This window comes from Thalassophryne amazonica, chromosome 7 (assembly GCF_902500255.1).
Source record: "Thalassophryne amazonica chromosome 7, fThaAma1.1, whole genome shotgun sequence".
Lineage (NCBI taxonomy): Eukaryota > Metazoa > Chordata > Actinopteri > Batrachoidiformes > Batrachoididae > Thalassophryne > Thalassophryne amazonica.
In genome coordinates, this window is record NC_047109.1 from 91,030,006 (window position 1) to 91,044,517 (window position 14,512).

The window sequence follows — 14,512 nt, forward strand, 5'->3', positions numbered from 1 at the left end:
AGAGCTGTCCAAAGACACCAGAGACAAAACTGTAGACCTCCACAAGGCTGGAAAGGGCTACGAGGCAATTGCCAAGCAGCTTGGTGAAAAAAGATCAACTGTTGGAGCAATTATTATTAGATTATTATTATTATTATTAGATCTCCCTCGGACTGGGGCTCCATGCAAGATCCCATCTCGTGGCGTATCAATGATCCTAAGAAAGGTGAGGAATCAGCCCAGAACTACATGGGAGGAGCTGGTCAGTGACGTGAAGAGAGCTGGCACCACTGTTTCCAAGGTTACTGTGGGTAATACACTAAGACGTCATGGGTTAAAATCATGCATGGCATGGAAGTTTCCCCTGCTTAAATCAGCACACGTCCAGGCCCGTCTTAAGTTTGCCCTTGACCATTTGGATGATCCAGAGGAGTCATGGGAGAAAGTTATGTAGTCAGATAAGACCAAAATAGAACTTTTTGGTCTTAATTCCACTCGCCGTGTTTGGAGGAAGAAGAATGCTGAGTACCATCCCCAAAACACCATCCCTACTGTGAAGCATGGGGGTGGAAGCATCATGCTTTTGGGGTGTTTTTCTGCACATGGGACAGGACGACTGCACTGTATTAAGGAGAGGATGACCGGGGTCATGTATTGCGAGATTTTGGGGAACAACCTCCTTCCCTCAGTAAGAGCTCTGAAGATGGGTCGTGGATGGGTCTTCCAACATGACAATGACCCGAAGCACACAGACAGGATAAGCAAGGAGTGGCTCCGTAAGAAGCATATCAAGGTTCTGGAGTGGCCTAGCCAGTCTCCAGACCTAATCCCAATACAAAATCTTTGGAGGGAGCTCAAACTCCGTGTTTCTCAGCAACAGCCCAATAACCTGGCTGATCTAGAGAAGATCTGTGTGGAGGAATGGACCAAAATCCCTGCTGCAGAGTGTGCAAACCTGGTGAAAAACTACAGGAAATGTTTGACCTCTGTAACTGCAAACAAAGGCTACTGTACCAAATATTAACATTGATTTTCACAGGTGTTGAAATATTTATTTTCAGCAGTAACATACAAATAAATTATTTAAAAAAAAATCATAAATTGTCATTTCCGGATTTTTTCTTTTAGGTTATGCCTCTCACAGTGGACATGCACCTAAGATGAAAATTTCAGACCCCTCCATGATTTCTAAGTGGGAGAACTTGCAAAATGGCAGGGTGTTCAAATACTTATTTTCCTCATGACATCCTGTAAACAGAATTCTAGAGAACTCCATGGACAGACAAGCGTTACCACAATTATGGACAAACCTCATATCAATAACAAAAATACAACATAATATGTGAAAGAGAGACGTGAGCCATACCAGAAGAAAACTATTGATCTTGTTAAGTTTATTGCACTATCAGAACTTACTTTTAAACACATAATAATAATAATAATAATAATATAATAATAATAATAATAATAATAATAATAATAATAATAATAATAATAATAATAGTATAACACTTTCAATTATACAAAGTGCTACACAATTTTAAATACAATGAAATTCACATGGACAACATAATCAACTAATAGGATAAGAAATACACAATATACAAACCTAAAACATTAAGACAGTAAATAAATAAATCCACAAACCTTTACTGATTATAGGCAGATGAGAACCAAAATTATTCAGCCTGGTTTTAAAAGCCTCAGTATCATTAAAACTATTCACCTGTTACTCTACCTTTCCAGACTTTGGCTGTAAATCACCATCTACTCGTCAAAAACGTGCTGTGGATCTTCACCAAGAAATGCTGAAATTAAGTAAGACAGCATTGTTTGACCAGAGAAAATATGCTTGTAAAAAAAAAACTTTTAAACCTGACTGTTATTTGTCACGTTGCAGAATTAAATTTCACCGGTGATGAGTATTTACAAGACTGTTGCGTTCGTGGCTTTTCTATCATCCCGATGAGACTAACATGTCAGGAAAGAGCTCAGAGGGTGTTTCGGGTGAAAGCAGACCCCAAGTGTAAACAGGCCTTCTTGAAGTGTTGCCTTGAAGGAGAAAATCTGAGACAGAAAAAGCAACGAGAGGATGCTCAGAAAGGATACGGCCGCAGTAAGCAAAAGCTGTCATATGATTAACCAACTTAATAGGATTGCGGATGTTTTATTACGTTTTTTTGTTTGTTTGTTTTTTAGCTGCAAGCATACTCGACATTGAGGAGTTCTTCCTGGACACCACTGCTCAGTACATTCGACGATATTTCCCCCCAAGCTTTGCATTTGAAGAATTTAAAGTAAATGGCAAAAAAGGGTAAGAGATGGTCATTTTTTTATGCCATGTTTTAACTTAAATACCTTTCCATGGTTCTCTGTCAGTGTGAGCATGCTCAAACCTGACATGACATTTTACAGGATAAACAGGTACACATAAAATGATAGGCTCCTAAAAAGCAGTAGTGTCATATATTATGATTAGATTAGATTAGATAGAATTTTATTAATCCCTTGAAAAGACTCCCTCAGGGAAATTGAGGTTCCAGCAGCATTGTATAGCAGCAGCACACAGAGTAAGAAACACACAATGTAAGTAAAAGCAATTTGCAAAATGTAAATACAAATATAAATACCAGAAATGCTGCTCGCTACTGGCTGACTGGCTGCTACTGTTCCTCTTCTGCCCGTCCTCTGTCTTCCTGTTACCCCCAAGTGGGCAGCATGTTGGCTCTTTTTCTGAGTCAGAACTGGGTCATAGCATTACATGGGCCTTCGCCTTGCAATTACTTGACACCAGATCTTCACAGACCCAAAATATTTGGCATACAAGTTCAACACACAACCCCATCTAATGACTTCAGAGGACTCTGACCTTGAACTACTTTATTTTGGGTCAGATTACAGTGAGACTCCACATACCTATTACAATAAAAACAGTACAGTATTATTGTGATCGGAGCTACTGATCCTTCAGGACAGATATCTTATTAAAATGCCATTTTATTTGTGTTCTTTTTCTCCTTTTTTATATGTGAGACTTCAACATATTCAGGTCAAGTAAAGGTTCATCAGGTTTACAATAGTCCACAGTACAAATTGTATATATTCCATGCTAGTTAGCATATCTTGCAACAAATTAATTCATTTTATCTTATTAAAAGCCCTTTCAAGCATTCTTTGGCTCTTCCGGATTCCATCACTACCTGGGAGATTCAGGTTATCACTTTATCTCCCACCACAGGTAATACTAGTTTGACACTTCACAAGTGCACTTTTAACTAAAGATCTACTTCTGAAAAACGCCATGCTTTATTTGTCTTTTCATATTTCATTCAGGTTTTTGTGTTGTTGAGCCGTTTACAATCAGAGCATTTCAGGATATATTTGTGTCTCTGAGGCTGCCTTACTCCGTGAAAAAGTACGAGCAGTTAACCATTTCACCTGTTATCTACAACTATGGCGATGAGAGCAGACAGGTAAATGTTTCATGATATTATGGAAAATGGCACATCCAGAACAAAAGCTGCATTCCAATTCTGAAGGTATTTTTTTCTGTGGAATGTGTGGTTTTTGGGTTTATAGTTGGCAGTTCACATGGAGCAAACTGCGGGTCTTTGTTCCCCTGGTTCAGCCACCTCCTCAGCTTTTGTCAACATTACTGTGGAACCCAGATCCTCTCAGTTTGTTTCTTTCCCAGCTGTCCCTATGGTAGCACACTCCATACCAATCAAAATTCGCGTATATGATATAGAAAATGAAATGGGAATTGATGCGGTTGAAAAGACTTTAAATGTTTTGGTAAGACTCAGTAATATTGCCTTGATTCAAGATTATTATATTTGCTTTGCTTTACTTTTTTGTTTTTCTATTATTTTGAGATAATAAATATCTACTTGATTTCAAAAATAGTGTGATTAAAATTTCAAATGTTTTTATCTGTATGACAAATAATAATAATAATAATAATAATAATAATGATAATTATTGAGTGCCCTATGTTCCTTTGTTATAGACAGAGGGTGCAGAAGTGAGAACAGAAAAAACATGGATGCTGAAGTTGGATGGTATGTTTTTAGCATAGCTTTCAAAGATACTTGTGATTATTGTTCTTCATGAATATTTTCTGCATTTACATGATTTTTATTTCACAAATGTACTTTTCTGATAGGCAGGAGCAGTCAGTCTTTCACCATTGATGGAACACTACCAGAAAACATTGTCCCTGAGTCTGACTCAAATATGTTTCTTTCAATGGAAGGTAAGCAAAGACAGACATTTGGGGATTGTGTACCTCTGCTGACTTGATAAAGGCCAACAATTACTATCTCTACCAACTGATAAATGAGGATGAGCAGACTTCAGACTTCTTTCCCCATCAGATTCCATGATCACAAAACATCTTACTATATATGACCAATTGTTGTGAGAAAAGACTTTCCCATCAAGACGGGAAAACAAAGCTTACTGTATCCATTTTTCAATGGATAAGGAAACTTAGAGAAAGGACAGAGAGGACTCATTGCCGGGATGTCATGTTTCTAAATTCCTCTTAACCAGACATCAGTGATCGATCACCACACTTATATATCTGAATACAGTGTAGTTGGAAAGTATTTACAGCATTTCACTTGTTCCGCATTTTGTTATGTTACAGCCTTATTCCAAAATGGAGTAAATACATTTTTCCCCTCAAAATTCTACTCACAATACCCCATAATGACAACATAAAACAATGTTTTGTTTTTTAAAATTTGCGTAATACTATGTTGATGCAGCTTTGACAGAAATTACAGCCTCGTCTTCTTGAATATGATGCTACAAGCTTGGCACATCTATCTTTGGGCAGTTTTGCCCATTCTTCTTTGCAGCACCTCTTAATGTCAATCAGGAGTATTGGTGCACAGCCATTTTCAGATTTCTCCAGAAATGTTCAGTCAGATTCAGGTCTGGGCTCTGGCTGGGCAACCAGGTACATTGGTGCATTCACCTTTCCCTTCGTCCTGACCAAAACATCCCCACAGCATGATGCTGCCACCACCATGCTTCATTGTAGGGATGGTGCCTGGTTTCCTCCAAAGATGATGTCTGGCATTTACATCAAAGAGTTCAATTTTTGTCTCATCAGACCAGAGAATTTTGTCTCTCAAAATTTTGTCTCGCTGCCATGTGCCTTTTACTAAGGAGTGACTTCCGCCTGGCCACTCTACCATACAGGCCTGATTGATGTATTGCTGCAGAGATGTTGTTCTTTTGGAAGGTCCTCCTCTCCCTACAGAGGAATGCTGGAACTCTGAGAGAGTGCCCATCAGGTTCTTGGTCACCTCCCTGGCTAAGGATCTTCTCCCCCGTCACTCAATTTAGACAGGTGGCCAGCTCTACATAGAGTCCTGGTGGATCTGAACTTCTTCCATTTGCGTATGATGGAGGGCGCTGTACTCATTGGGCCTTCAAAGCAGCAGAAATGTTTCTGTACCCTTTCCCAGATTTGTACCTTGAGACAATCCTGCCTCGGAGGACTATAGACAATTCCTTTGACTTCATGCTTGGTCTGTGCTCTGACACACACTGTCAACTGTGAGACCTTATATGTAGACAGGTGTGTGCCTTCCCAAGTCATATCCAATCAACTGAATTTACCCCAGGTGGGCTCCAATTAAGCTGGAGAAACATCTCAAGGATGATCAGTGGAAACAAGATGCACCTGAGCTCAGTTTTGAGCTTCATGGCAAAGGCTGTGAATACTTATTTACACATGATTACTTAGTTTTTCATTTTTAATAAATTTGCAAAAATCTCAAAACTTTTTTCACATTGTCATTATGGGATATTGTGTGCAGAATTTTGAGAAAAAAAAATAATTTCCTCAGTTTGGGAATGAGGCTGTAACATAAAATGTGGAAAAAGTGAAGCACTGTGAATACTTTCTGGATGCACTGTATATGTGATGCCTCCAACTATATCAGTTCATTAGTAGACATTTTGGGCATTTGGCACATTTCTCTAGGCATGTTCCAGCATGTAGGTGCATTAGTGCTGAGGACCCCTGGGGCTGTAGAACACCAAGAGTAAACCCACATTTCACTTGGCTGTGAGATGTCAGATGAGTGGTTACTTTCAGGAGGTGGGGATGGATTGGTTGTCTGCCTGGGTGGCTACCATTCAGAGCCTAGCGGGGGTTCCATTTGCCTTTTTCATCTCTCTCCTTCTTTTGATGCATCTCCTGGTATTCCTCCTTATACATTCCTTCACTTTGTCATTCCACCACTAAGTATCCTTGTCTTCTTTTCTCTGTCTAGATGTCACGTCAAGTATATTCCTAGTTGTTACTCTCACCAGGTCTATAGTAGTTACCCAGTCATCCACCAACTCTTCACTGTGTTACCTTTTCCTTGAATTTCACACAGCATCCTTCTTCCTTCAACATCCACCAATCAAATCATTTCAGCGCTTGTTTGCTTATTCTTCTCCAAGGTCATCCTACTAATCGCTATTCCGTACTGTTTAGATACATTGTCTCCTGTCGCCACTTTAAAGCCTACAGTTTCTTCCAGGTTGCATCTCCTACATAGGGCATAGTCCACCTGTGTGCACCTTCTGCCAATCTTATATATCACCCTGTACTCCTCTTCCTTCTTAAAATATTTATATAGCACAGCCATTTCCATCCTTTTGGCAAAATCCACCAACATCTACCATTATTAAGTCCTCTCTTTGACACTGTACCTATCAAACACCTTCTAATTACCTCTGTTCACTTCATCAACATTTCTTGAATATTTTACTTATTCGTGAAGGGACAGTGCAAGCTCATGTACATCACCATACAATGATGTAAGCAAGCATCAACATCTCCCTTGAAGTCCACTCCAGTCATCTCTTTCCACCACCTCATGTAACTCACTCCAGAAATCTTCTTTCTTCTTCCTCTCACAACAACCTTGTGGCACATATGTGCTGATGACATTCATCATCACAACTTCAACTTCCATCTTTCCAGTCATCACTTTGTCAGGCACTGTTTACCTCCAATACACTAATTTTGTCATGCCCGGCGGGTGCCAGGCACCCGAAGTGTTTGGACCCAAAATGCAAACTCTCGGACTACTGGATGTAGAAGTACTCATGGTCTTTAATTCAGGCTCTGGTTCGGTACACAGGTGATCAGTTGGCGAGGCAGAAGCACAAACAGGGTCAGGCAAAAACACAGTCATGGGCAAGCAGGGTTCAAAGGCACGAGCAGACACAGACATCATGGGCAAGGCAAAAGGCGCAGTCAAAAAACACAAGGCAGAATCTGGATACACGGCAAAAACAGGACTAGACAAAGTGCTGGTGAGTGTACAAAGACAACAAACGAGCAAGGGTGTGGTGGCTGGGTGGAGATTAAATAAGACAGGAGTTAACTAGGTGCACATGAAGGAACAATCAAGAAGGGGGTGTGGCTAGTGAACAGAGATAGGCATGAGACAAGATAGTGAAGGCAGGAAGACAGAGTGGGGTGATGAAGCAGACAAAGATGTGTGAGCAGGTGCAAGAGCGGGAGTGAGTGAAAGAAAAACATGACAGGTGCAGGATGTGATGTGAAAATAAATGACTGGGCGTGAGACATGTTAAGTGAACATAAATAACTGGATGTGAGACAAGGACATGAAAGCAGGTGCAGGATGTGAAGTGGGAACAAGAGGCAAAAACAAAACTGAATCATATTTCCGTGAACAGGAATCAGACATGAACAAGAGACTAGACTAAACATGAACTGGCGAGACAGACTTAATCAAGACAGAAAAACAGACCGGAGATAAACTAGATAAAACTGCTCAGAGAATAATAAGAAATTAAACACCATGACAGAACTAATACTGAAACAGGCAGACATAAACTCTAAGTAGAAACGAAACAAAACCAGACAAAGTGCAAACAGAAATGAGAACAGCATAAAAGAGCAAATGATAACTAAATGATCAACTATGAAAACACAGATTAATAGAAAGGAATTGAGACATGATCTGAATATAAATGTAACAAGGAAAGTGACAAAGCAAAATTAGAACGTAGAATAAACACATGATGAAAGTAACAAAAACAGAACTGAGAATAACCATATGATGAAAATAATATGACTAGTGAATAGTAACAAGAACAAAGTGACAAGAAAAACATGACAGAATAAATCATGATGAAAATAAATAGTAATAAATCAAAGATGCAGCAGACAGGAAACCATGAAAAGAGGAAAATCAAGGGCTTAGCGCCCTGACCGGGCCCAGTCCCTGACAAATTTCTCCTCCCTTATCTTTACTTTTTGTTTTTGAGATAAGGTATTGATGAGGGAGAGAAATGAGACACCCTACATTTTACAGAAGGGGTTGTTGTGAAAGTGTAGTGACACGGACCCACAACAGGGGGCGCAAATGAACGGTCAATAGATGAGCCAAAAGGTAACAATTTAATGTTGTGAAACGTGCACAACGAACATACAGACAATCTCAGAATATAATTACAGTCAAATTACAAAGGTGACGTGTGGGCAGGCTCGAGGATAGAAGACGTCTGTCCTGAGAAGAGCCGGAACCACACGATTTCCACCCCCACAGAACCTGGTGAATACTGGAGCCGCCAAGTCCCGAATTCCCAGGTGATCACCGTCCCCGACTGTCGGATCTGGTACTGCTGGCGAAGAACAAAGACAGTCAAGTGTGGGTGTGTGTACACCCAGTAACAACAGCGGTGGGAATGCCACCTCCACCTCTCACTCAACACGTTGCAGCGGTCTCAGATGAAAAGGAGCGCTGTCTTGCAAACACTCACAATAACAGATTTATAAATCTCACAAAAAAGCTGAGAGTATTACCTCCAATGAAGTATGATATCTCGGCGATGAGGTGGAGATGACGTCTGGTCTTTATGGAGTGCGATGATGAAGAATGTGTGACAGCTGTCAGGAATTAATGAGTGACAGCTGTCCATGGCGGCAGCGCCCTCTCGTGCCTGAAGCCCGCACTTCAGGCAGGGCGCCCTTTGGTGGTGGGCCAGCAGTACATCCTCTTCTGGCGGCCCACACAACAGGACCCCCCCCTCAACGGGCGCCTCCTGGCACCCGACCAGGCTTGTCCGGGTGTCTGCGGTAGAAATCGGCCAGGAGGGCCGGGTCCAGGATGAAGCTCCTCTTCACCCAGGAGCGTTCTTCGGGTCCATACCCTTCCCAGTCCACCAAATACTGGAACCCCCGGCCCATTCGACGGACATCCAGGAGCTGGCGCACTGTCCAAGCCGGCTCCCCGTCAATGATCCGGGCAGGAGGCGGCGCCGGACTGGGAGCACAGAGGGGTGAGGTGTGGTGAGGCTTGAGTCTGGACACATGAAAAACCGGGACTGAGGATTTTGAGGATCTTGAAAGGTCCAATGTACCGGTCCTTCAACTTGGGGGAGTCCACTTGGAGGGGGATGTCCTTCGTGGACAGCCACACCTCCTGCCCGGGCTGGTAAGCAGGGGCCGGGGATCGCCGGCGGTCTGCATGGGTCTTCGCCCTCGTCCGGGCCTTCAACAAGGCAGAACGGGCGGAGCGCCACACCCGACGGCACTTCCGCAGGTGGGCCTGGACCGAGGGCACACCGACCTCTCCCTCCACCACGGGGAACAACGGGGGCTGATACCCCAAACACACCTCAAATGGGGAGAGGCCGGTGGCGGAAGACACCTGGCTGTTATGCGCATACTCGATCCAGGCCAGATGGTTACTCCAGGCCGTCGGGTGCGCGGATGTGACACAGCGGAGGGTCTGTTCCAGTTCCTGGTTGGCCCGCTCTGCCTGTCCGTTTGTCTGTGGATGGTACCCGGACGAGAGGCTCACGGTGGCCCCCAGTTCCCTGCAGAAGCTCCTCCAGACATGTGAGGAGAACTGGGGACCACGATCTGAGACGATGTCGGTGGGTATCCCATGCAGACGGACAACATGGTGGACCAGGAGGTCTGCTGTCTCCTGGGCTGTTGGGAGCTTCGGGAGGGCCACGAAGTGGGCCGCCTTGGAGAATCGGTCCACTATCGTGAAGATGGTGGTGTTGCCCTGGGACGGCGGGAGGCCCGTGACGAAATCCAGGCCGATGTGGGACCAGGGGCGATGAGGCACAGGAAGCTGTTGGAGTAGTCCTTGGGCCTTCCTGTGGTCAGCCTTGCCCCTGGCACAGGTGGTGCAGGCCTGGATATACTCCCGGACGTCGGCCTCCATAGACGCCCACCAGAAGCGCTGCCGGACAACTGCCACGGTCCTTCGCACCCCCGGATGACAGGAGAGCTTGGAACCGTGACAGAAGTCCAAGACTGCAGCTCTGGCCTCTGGTGGGACGTATAAACGGTTCTTCGGACCGGTACCTGGGTCCGGGCTCCGTGCCAGGGCCTCCCGGACGATCTTCTCCACGTCCCAGGTGAGGGTGGCCACGATAGTGGACTCCGGCAGGATGGGCTCCAGTGGATCCGACAGTGCAGTTTTGACCTCCTCTTCGTGTACCCGGGACAAGGCATCCGACCTCTGGTTCTTGGTCCCGGGGCGATAGGTGATCCGGAAGTCAAAACGCCCGAAGAACAGTGACCAGCGGGCTTGCCTGGGGTTCAGCCGCTTGGCGGTCCTGATATACTCTAGGTTCCGATGGTCAGTGAAAACCGTGAACGGCACAGACGCTCCCTCCAACAGGTGTCTCCACTCCTCAAGAGCCTCTTTCACCGCAAGGAGTTCTCGATTGCCGACGTCATAGTTCCGTTCAGCCAGGGTCAACCTGTGTGAAAGGTAGGCACACGGGTGAAGAACCTTATCAGTCTCTCCGCTCTGGGACAGCACGGCTCCTATCCCTGAGTCAGAGGCGTCCACTTCAACCACGAACTGGCGGCTAGGGTCGGGCTGCACCAAAACTGGCGCAGTAGAGAACCGTCGTTTCAACTCCTTGAACGCGGCTTTGCACCGATCCGACCAGGTGAAGGGGAGTTTTGGAGAGGTCAGGGCTGTCAGGGGGCTAACTACCTGACTGTAGCCCTTAATGATCCTCCTATAGAAATTAGCGAAGCCGAGGAACTGTTGCAGCTTCCTACGGCTTGTTGGTTGGGGCCAATCTCTCACCGCCGCAACGTTGGCCGGATCAGGGGTGACGGAGTTAGAGGAGATGATAAACCCCAGGAAGGACAAAGACGTGCGGTGAAACTCGCACTTCTCGCCCTTCACAAACAGTCGGTTCTCTAATAACCGCTGCAGGACCTGACGTACATGCTGGACATGGGTCTCAGGATCCGGAGAAAAGATGAGAATATCGTCCAGATATACGAAGACGAATCGGTGCAGGAAGTCCCCCAAGACGTCGTTAACCAAGGCTTGGAACGTCACGGGGGCGTTGGTGAGGCCGAACGGCATGACCAGGTACTCAAAGTGACCTAACGGGGTGTTAAATGCCGTCTTCCATTCGTCTCCCTTCCGGATCCGAACCAGGTGATACGCATTTCTAAGATCCAGCTTAGTAAAGATTTTGGCTCCATGCAGGGGGGTGAACACGGAATCCAACAATGGCAACGGGTATCGATTGCGAACCGTAATCTCATTCAGCCCCCTGTAATCAATGCATGGACGGAGTCCGCCATCTTTCTTGCCCACAAAAAAGAAACCTGCCCCCATCGGGGAGGTGGAGTTCCGGATCAGCCCGGCAGCTAATGAGTCCCGGATGTAGGTCTCCATTGATTCGCGCTCAGGTCGTGAGAGGTTGTACAGCCTGCTGGACGGGAACTCAGCGCCTGGAACCAAATCAATGGCACAATCGTACGGACGGTGCGGGGGAAGGGTGAGTGCCAGATCCTTGCTGAAGACGTCAGCAAGATCGTGGTACTCAACCGGCACTGCCGTCAGATTGGGAGGGACTTTGACCTCCTCCTTAGCCTGTAAACCGGGAGGAACCGAGGATCCTAAACACACCCGATGGCAGGTTTCGCTCCACTGAACCACCACCCCAGACGGCCAGTCAATCCGGGGATTGTGCTTCAACATCCATGGGAAGCCCAAAATCACGCGGGAGGTAGAAGGAGTTACAAAAAACTCAATCTCCTCCCGATGGTTTCCAGACACCACCAGAGTTACTGGTTGTGTCTTGTGTGTGAGTAAAGGGAGGAGGGTGCCATCTAGTGCCCGAACCTGTAATGGCAAAGGAAGCGCCACCAGAGGGAGCCCTACCTCCCTTGCCCATCTGCTGTCTAGCAGATTCCCTTCTGACCCCGTGTCCACCAGTGCTGGGGCTTGAAGGGTTAAATCCCCGCTCAGGATTGTGACTGGGAGTCGTGTGGCAATCTGTGTGTGTCTCAATTGAATGTTTTGACCCCCCCTTAGCCCAGTCTCTAAGGGCGAGTGTTGTCGTTTTGGCCGTTTGGGGCAGTTTTTCTGTATGTGCTCCTTTGAGCTGCAGAGAAAACACTCCCCGCGGATCAGCCTCCTCATTTTGGCCCTGTGCGTTTCCCTAACAACGTCAGCAGGGGGAGCTGTTATCCCACGGAGCGCTGTGGCTGTGGAGCGTGGGGAGGGCAGCGCCTTTTCGAACCCGGAAGGGAGAGGGGCGGCGCGTATCCGGTCACGTCCTTCGCCTCGCTCCCGACGGCGTTCCTCCAACCGATTGTCTAACCGTATAACGAGATCGATAAGCCCATCTAAATCCCGCGGTTCCTCCTTAGCTACCAGCTGCTCCTTCAGAACCAACGACAGTCCGTTTATGAAGGCGGCGCGGAGCGCAACGTTATTCCAGCCGGACCTCGCAGCCGCGATGCGGAAGTTGACTGCATAAGCGGCTGCGCTCTCGCGTCCCTGTCTCATTGACAGCAGCATTGTTGAAGCGGTCTCTCCTCTGTTAGGGTGATCAAACACTGTTCTGAACTCCCCCACAAACCCAGTGTATGCTGATAACAACCGTGAGTTCTGTTCCCAGAGCGCCGTAGCCCAGGCGCGTGCTTTACCCCGAAGCAGAGCAATCACATAAGCTATTTTACTAGCATCTGACGCGTACATGACGGGACGTTGTGCGAAGACGAGCGAACACTGCATAAGAAAGTCCACGCACGTCTCTATACAACCTCCGTACGGCTCAGGAGGGCTTATGTATGCTTCAGGGGATGGTGGGAGGGGTTGTTGAACCACCACTGGAACGTTCATATTCTGCACAGGGTCGGCAGGAGGACGAGCTGCAGCAGCGCCCTGAGCGCTCGCCGCCATCTGTGCGGAGAGAGCCTCCACCCTGCGGTTCAGGAGGAAGTTTTGCTCGGTCATTTGATCCAACCGAGCCGTAAAGGCGGTGAGAATGTGCTGTAGCTCACCAGTCACGCCTCCTGCAGACTCCTGCGCTCCCTGCTCTCCCATTGGTCGTTCAACAGCCGGGTGACGCCCCCATGACGCTGGCCGAGATATCCTGTTGTGAAAGTGTAGTGACACGGACCCACAACAGGGGGCGCAAATGAACGGTCAATAGATGAGCCAAAAGGTAACAATTTAATGTTGTGAAACGTGCACAACGAACATACAGACAATCTCAGAATATAATTACGGTCAAATTACAAAGGTGACGTGTGGGCAGGCTCGAGGATAGAAGACGTCTGTCCTGAGAAGAGCCGGAACCACACGATTTCCGCACCCACAGAACCTGGTGAATATTGGAGCCGCCAAGTCCCGAATTCCCAGGTGATCACCGTCCCCGACTGTCAGATCTGGTACTGCTGGCGAAGAACAAAGACAGTCAAGTGTGGGTGTGTGTACACCCAGTAACAACAGCGGTGGGAATGCCACCTCCACCTCTCACTCAACACGTTGCAGCGGTCTCAGATGAAAAGAAGCGCCGTCTTGCACAGCCTCCGCAAAAATGACCGGTTCTCCTGCAAACACTCACAATAACAGATTTATAAATCTCACAAAAAGGCTGAGAGTATTACCTCCAATGAAGTATGATATCTCGGCGATGAGGTGGAGATGACGTCTGGTCTTTATGGAGTGCGATGATGAAGAATGTGTGACAGCTGTCAGGAATTAATGAGTGACAGCTGTCACTCCCGGCTGTGTCCGTGGCGGCAGCGCCCTCTCGTGCCTGAAGCCCGCACTTCAGGCAGGGCGCCCTTTGATGGTGGGCCAGCAGTACATCCTCTTCTGGCGGCCCACACAACAGGGGTAGGGCCAAGTAGTAGGGTGAAGGGGGAGTATTAAGATTGAGCCTTAATGTACTTTTGCTCAAGAATGATCCCTACACCATTCTATCCTATCTTCACCAGGAGAGAATAGTTTGAAACCACCTGTAATCCTCTTGGCATTACTCCCCTTCCAGTTGGTCTCTTGTGCACACAGTACATCTACCTTTTCTCCTTACATCATACCCCCCTCTCTTGCAAAATGTACCGGTTGCAGTTGTTTGGTAATCTGGCTCTTGATCGATTTAGTGTATAAACTGGATTTGTAAAGAGAATATTTGATTTGGTGCAAATTTTATGCTGAATGGCCTTCCTCCTCATTTATCCAGGCTTGGGACCAACATTATT

At 46.4% G+C, this 14,512-nt stretch overlaps 1 protein-coding gene across 1 annotated transcript in view; it reads left to right on the plus strand.

Moving 5' to 3' along the window:
* c4b (complement 4B (Chido blood group)) overlaps nucleotides 1-14,512 on the plus strand; it is a 48,710-nt gene that overhangs the window by 18,859 nt on the left and 15,339 nt on the right. The window contains 8 exon segments of the mRNA XM_034175037.1: nucleotides 1,726-1,797; nucleotides 1,880-2,095; nucleotides 2,179-2,293; nucleotides 3,138-3,217; nucleotides 3,313-3,452; nucleotides 3,559-3,774; nucleotides 3,989-4,040; nucleotides 4,145-4,234. Of these exon segments, the coding sequence (XP_034030928.1) occupies nucleotides 1,726-1,797; nucleotides 1,880-2,095; nucleotides 2,179-2,293; nucleotides 3,138-3,217; nucleotides 3,313-3,452; nucleotides 3,559-3,774; nucleotides 3,989-4,040; nucleotides 4,145-4,234 (981 nt within the window).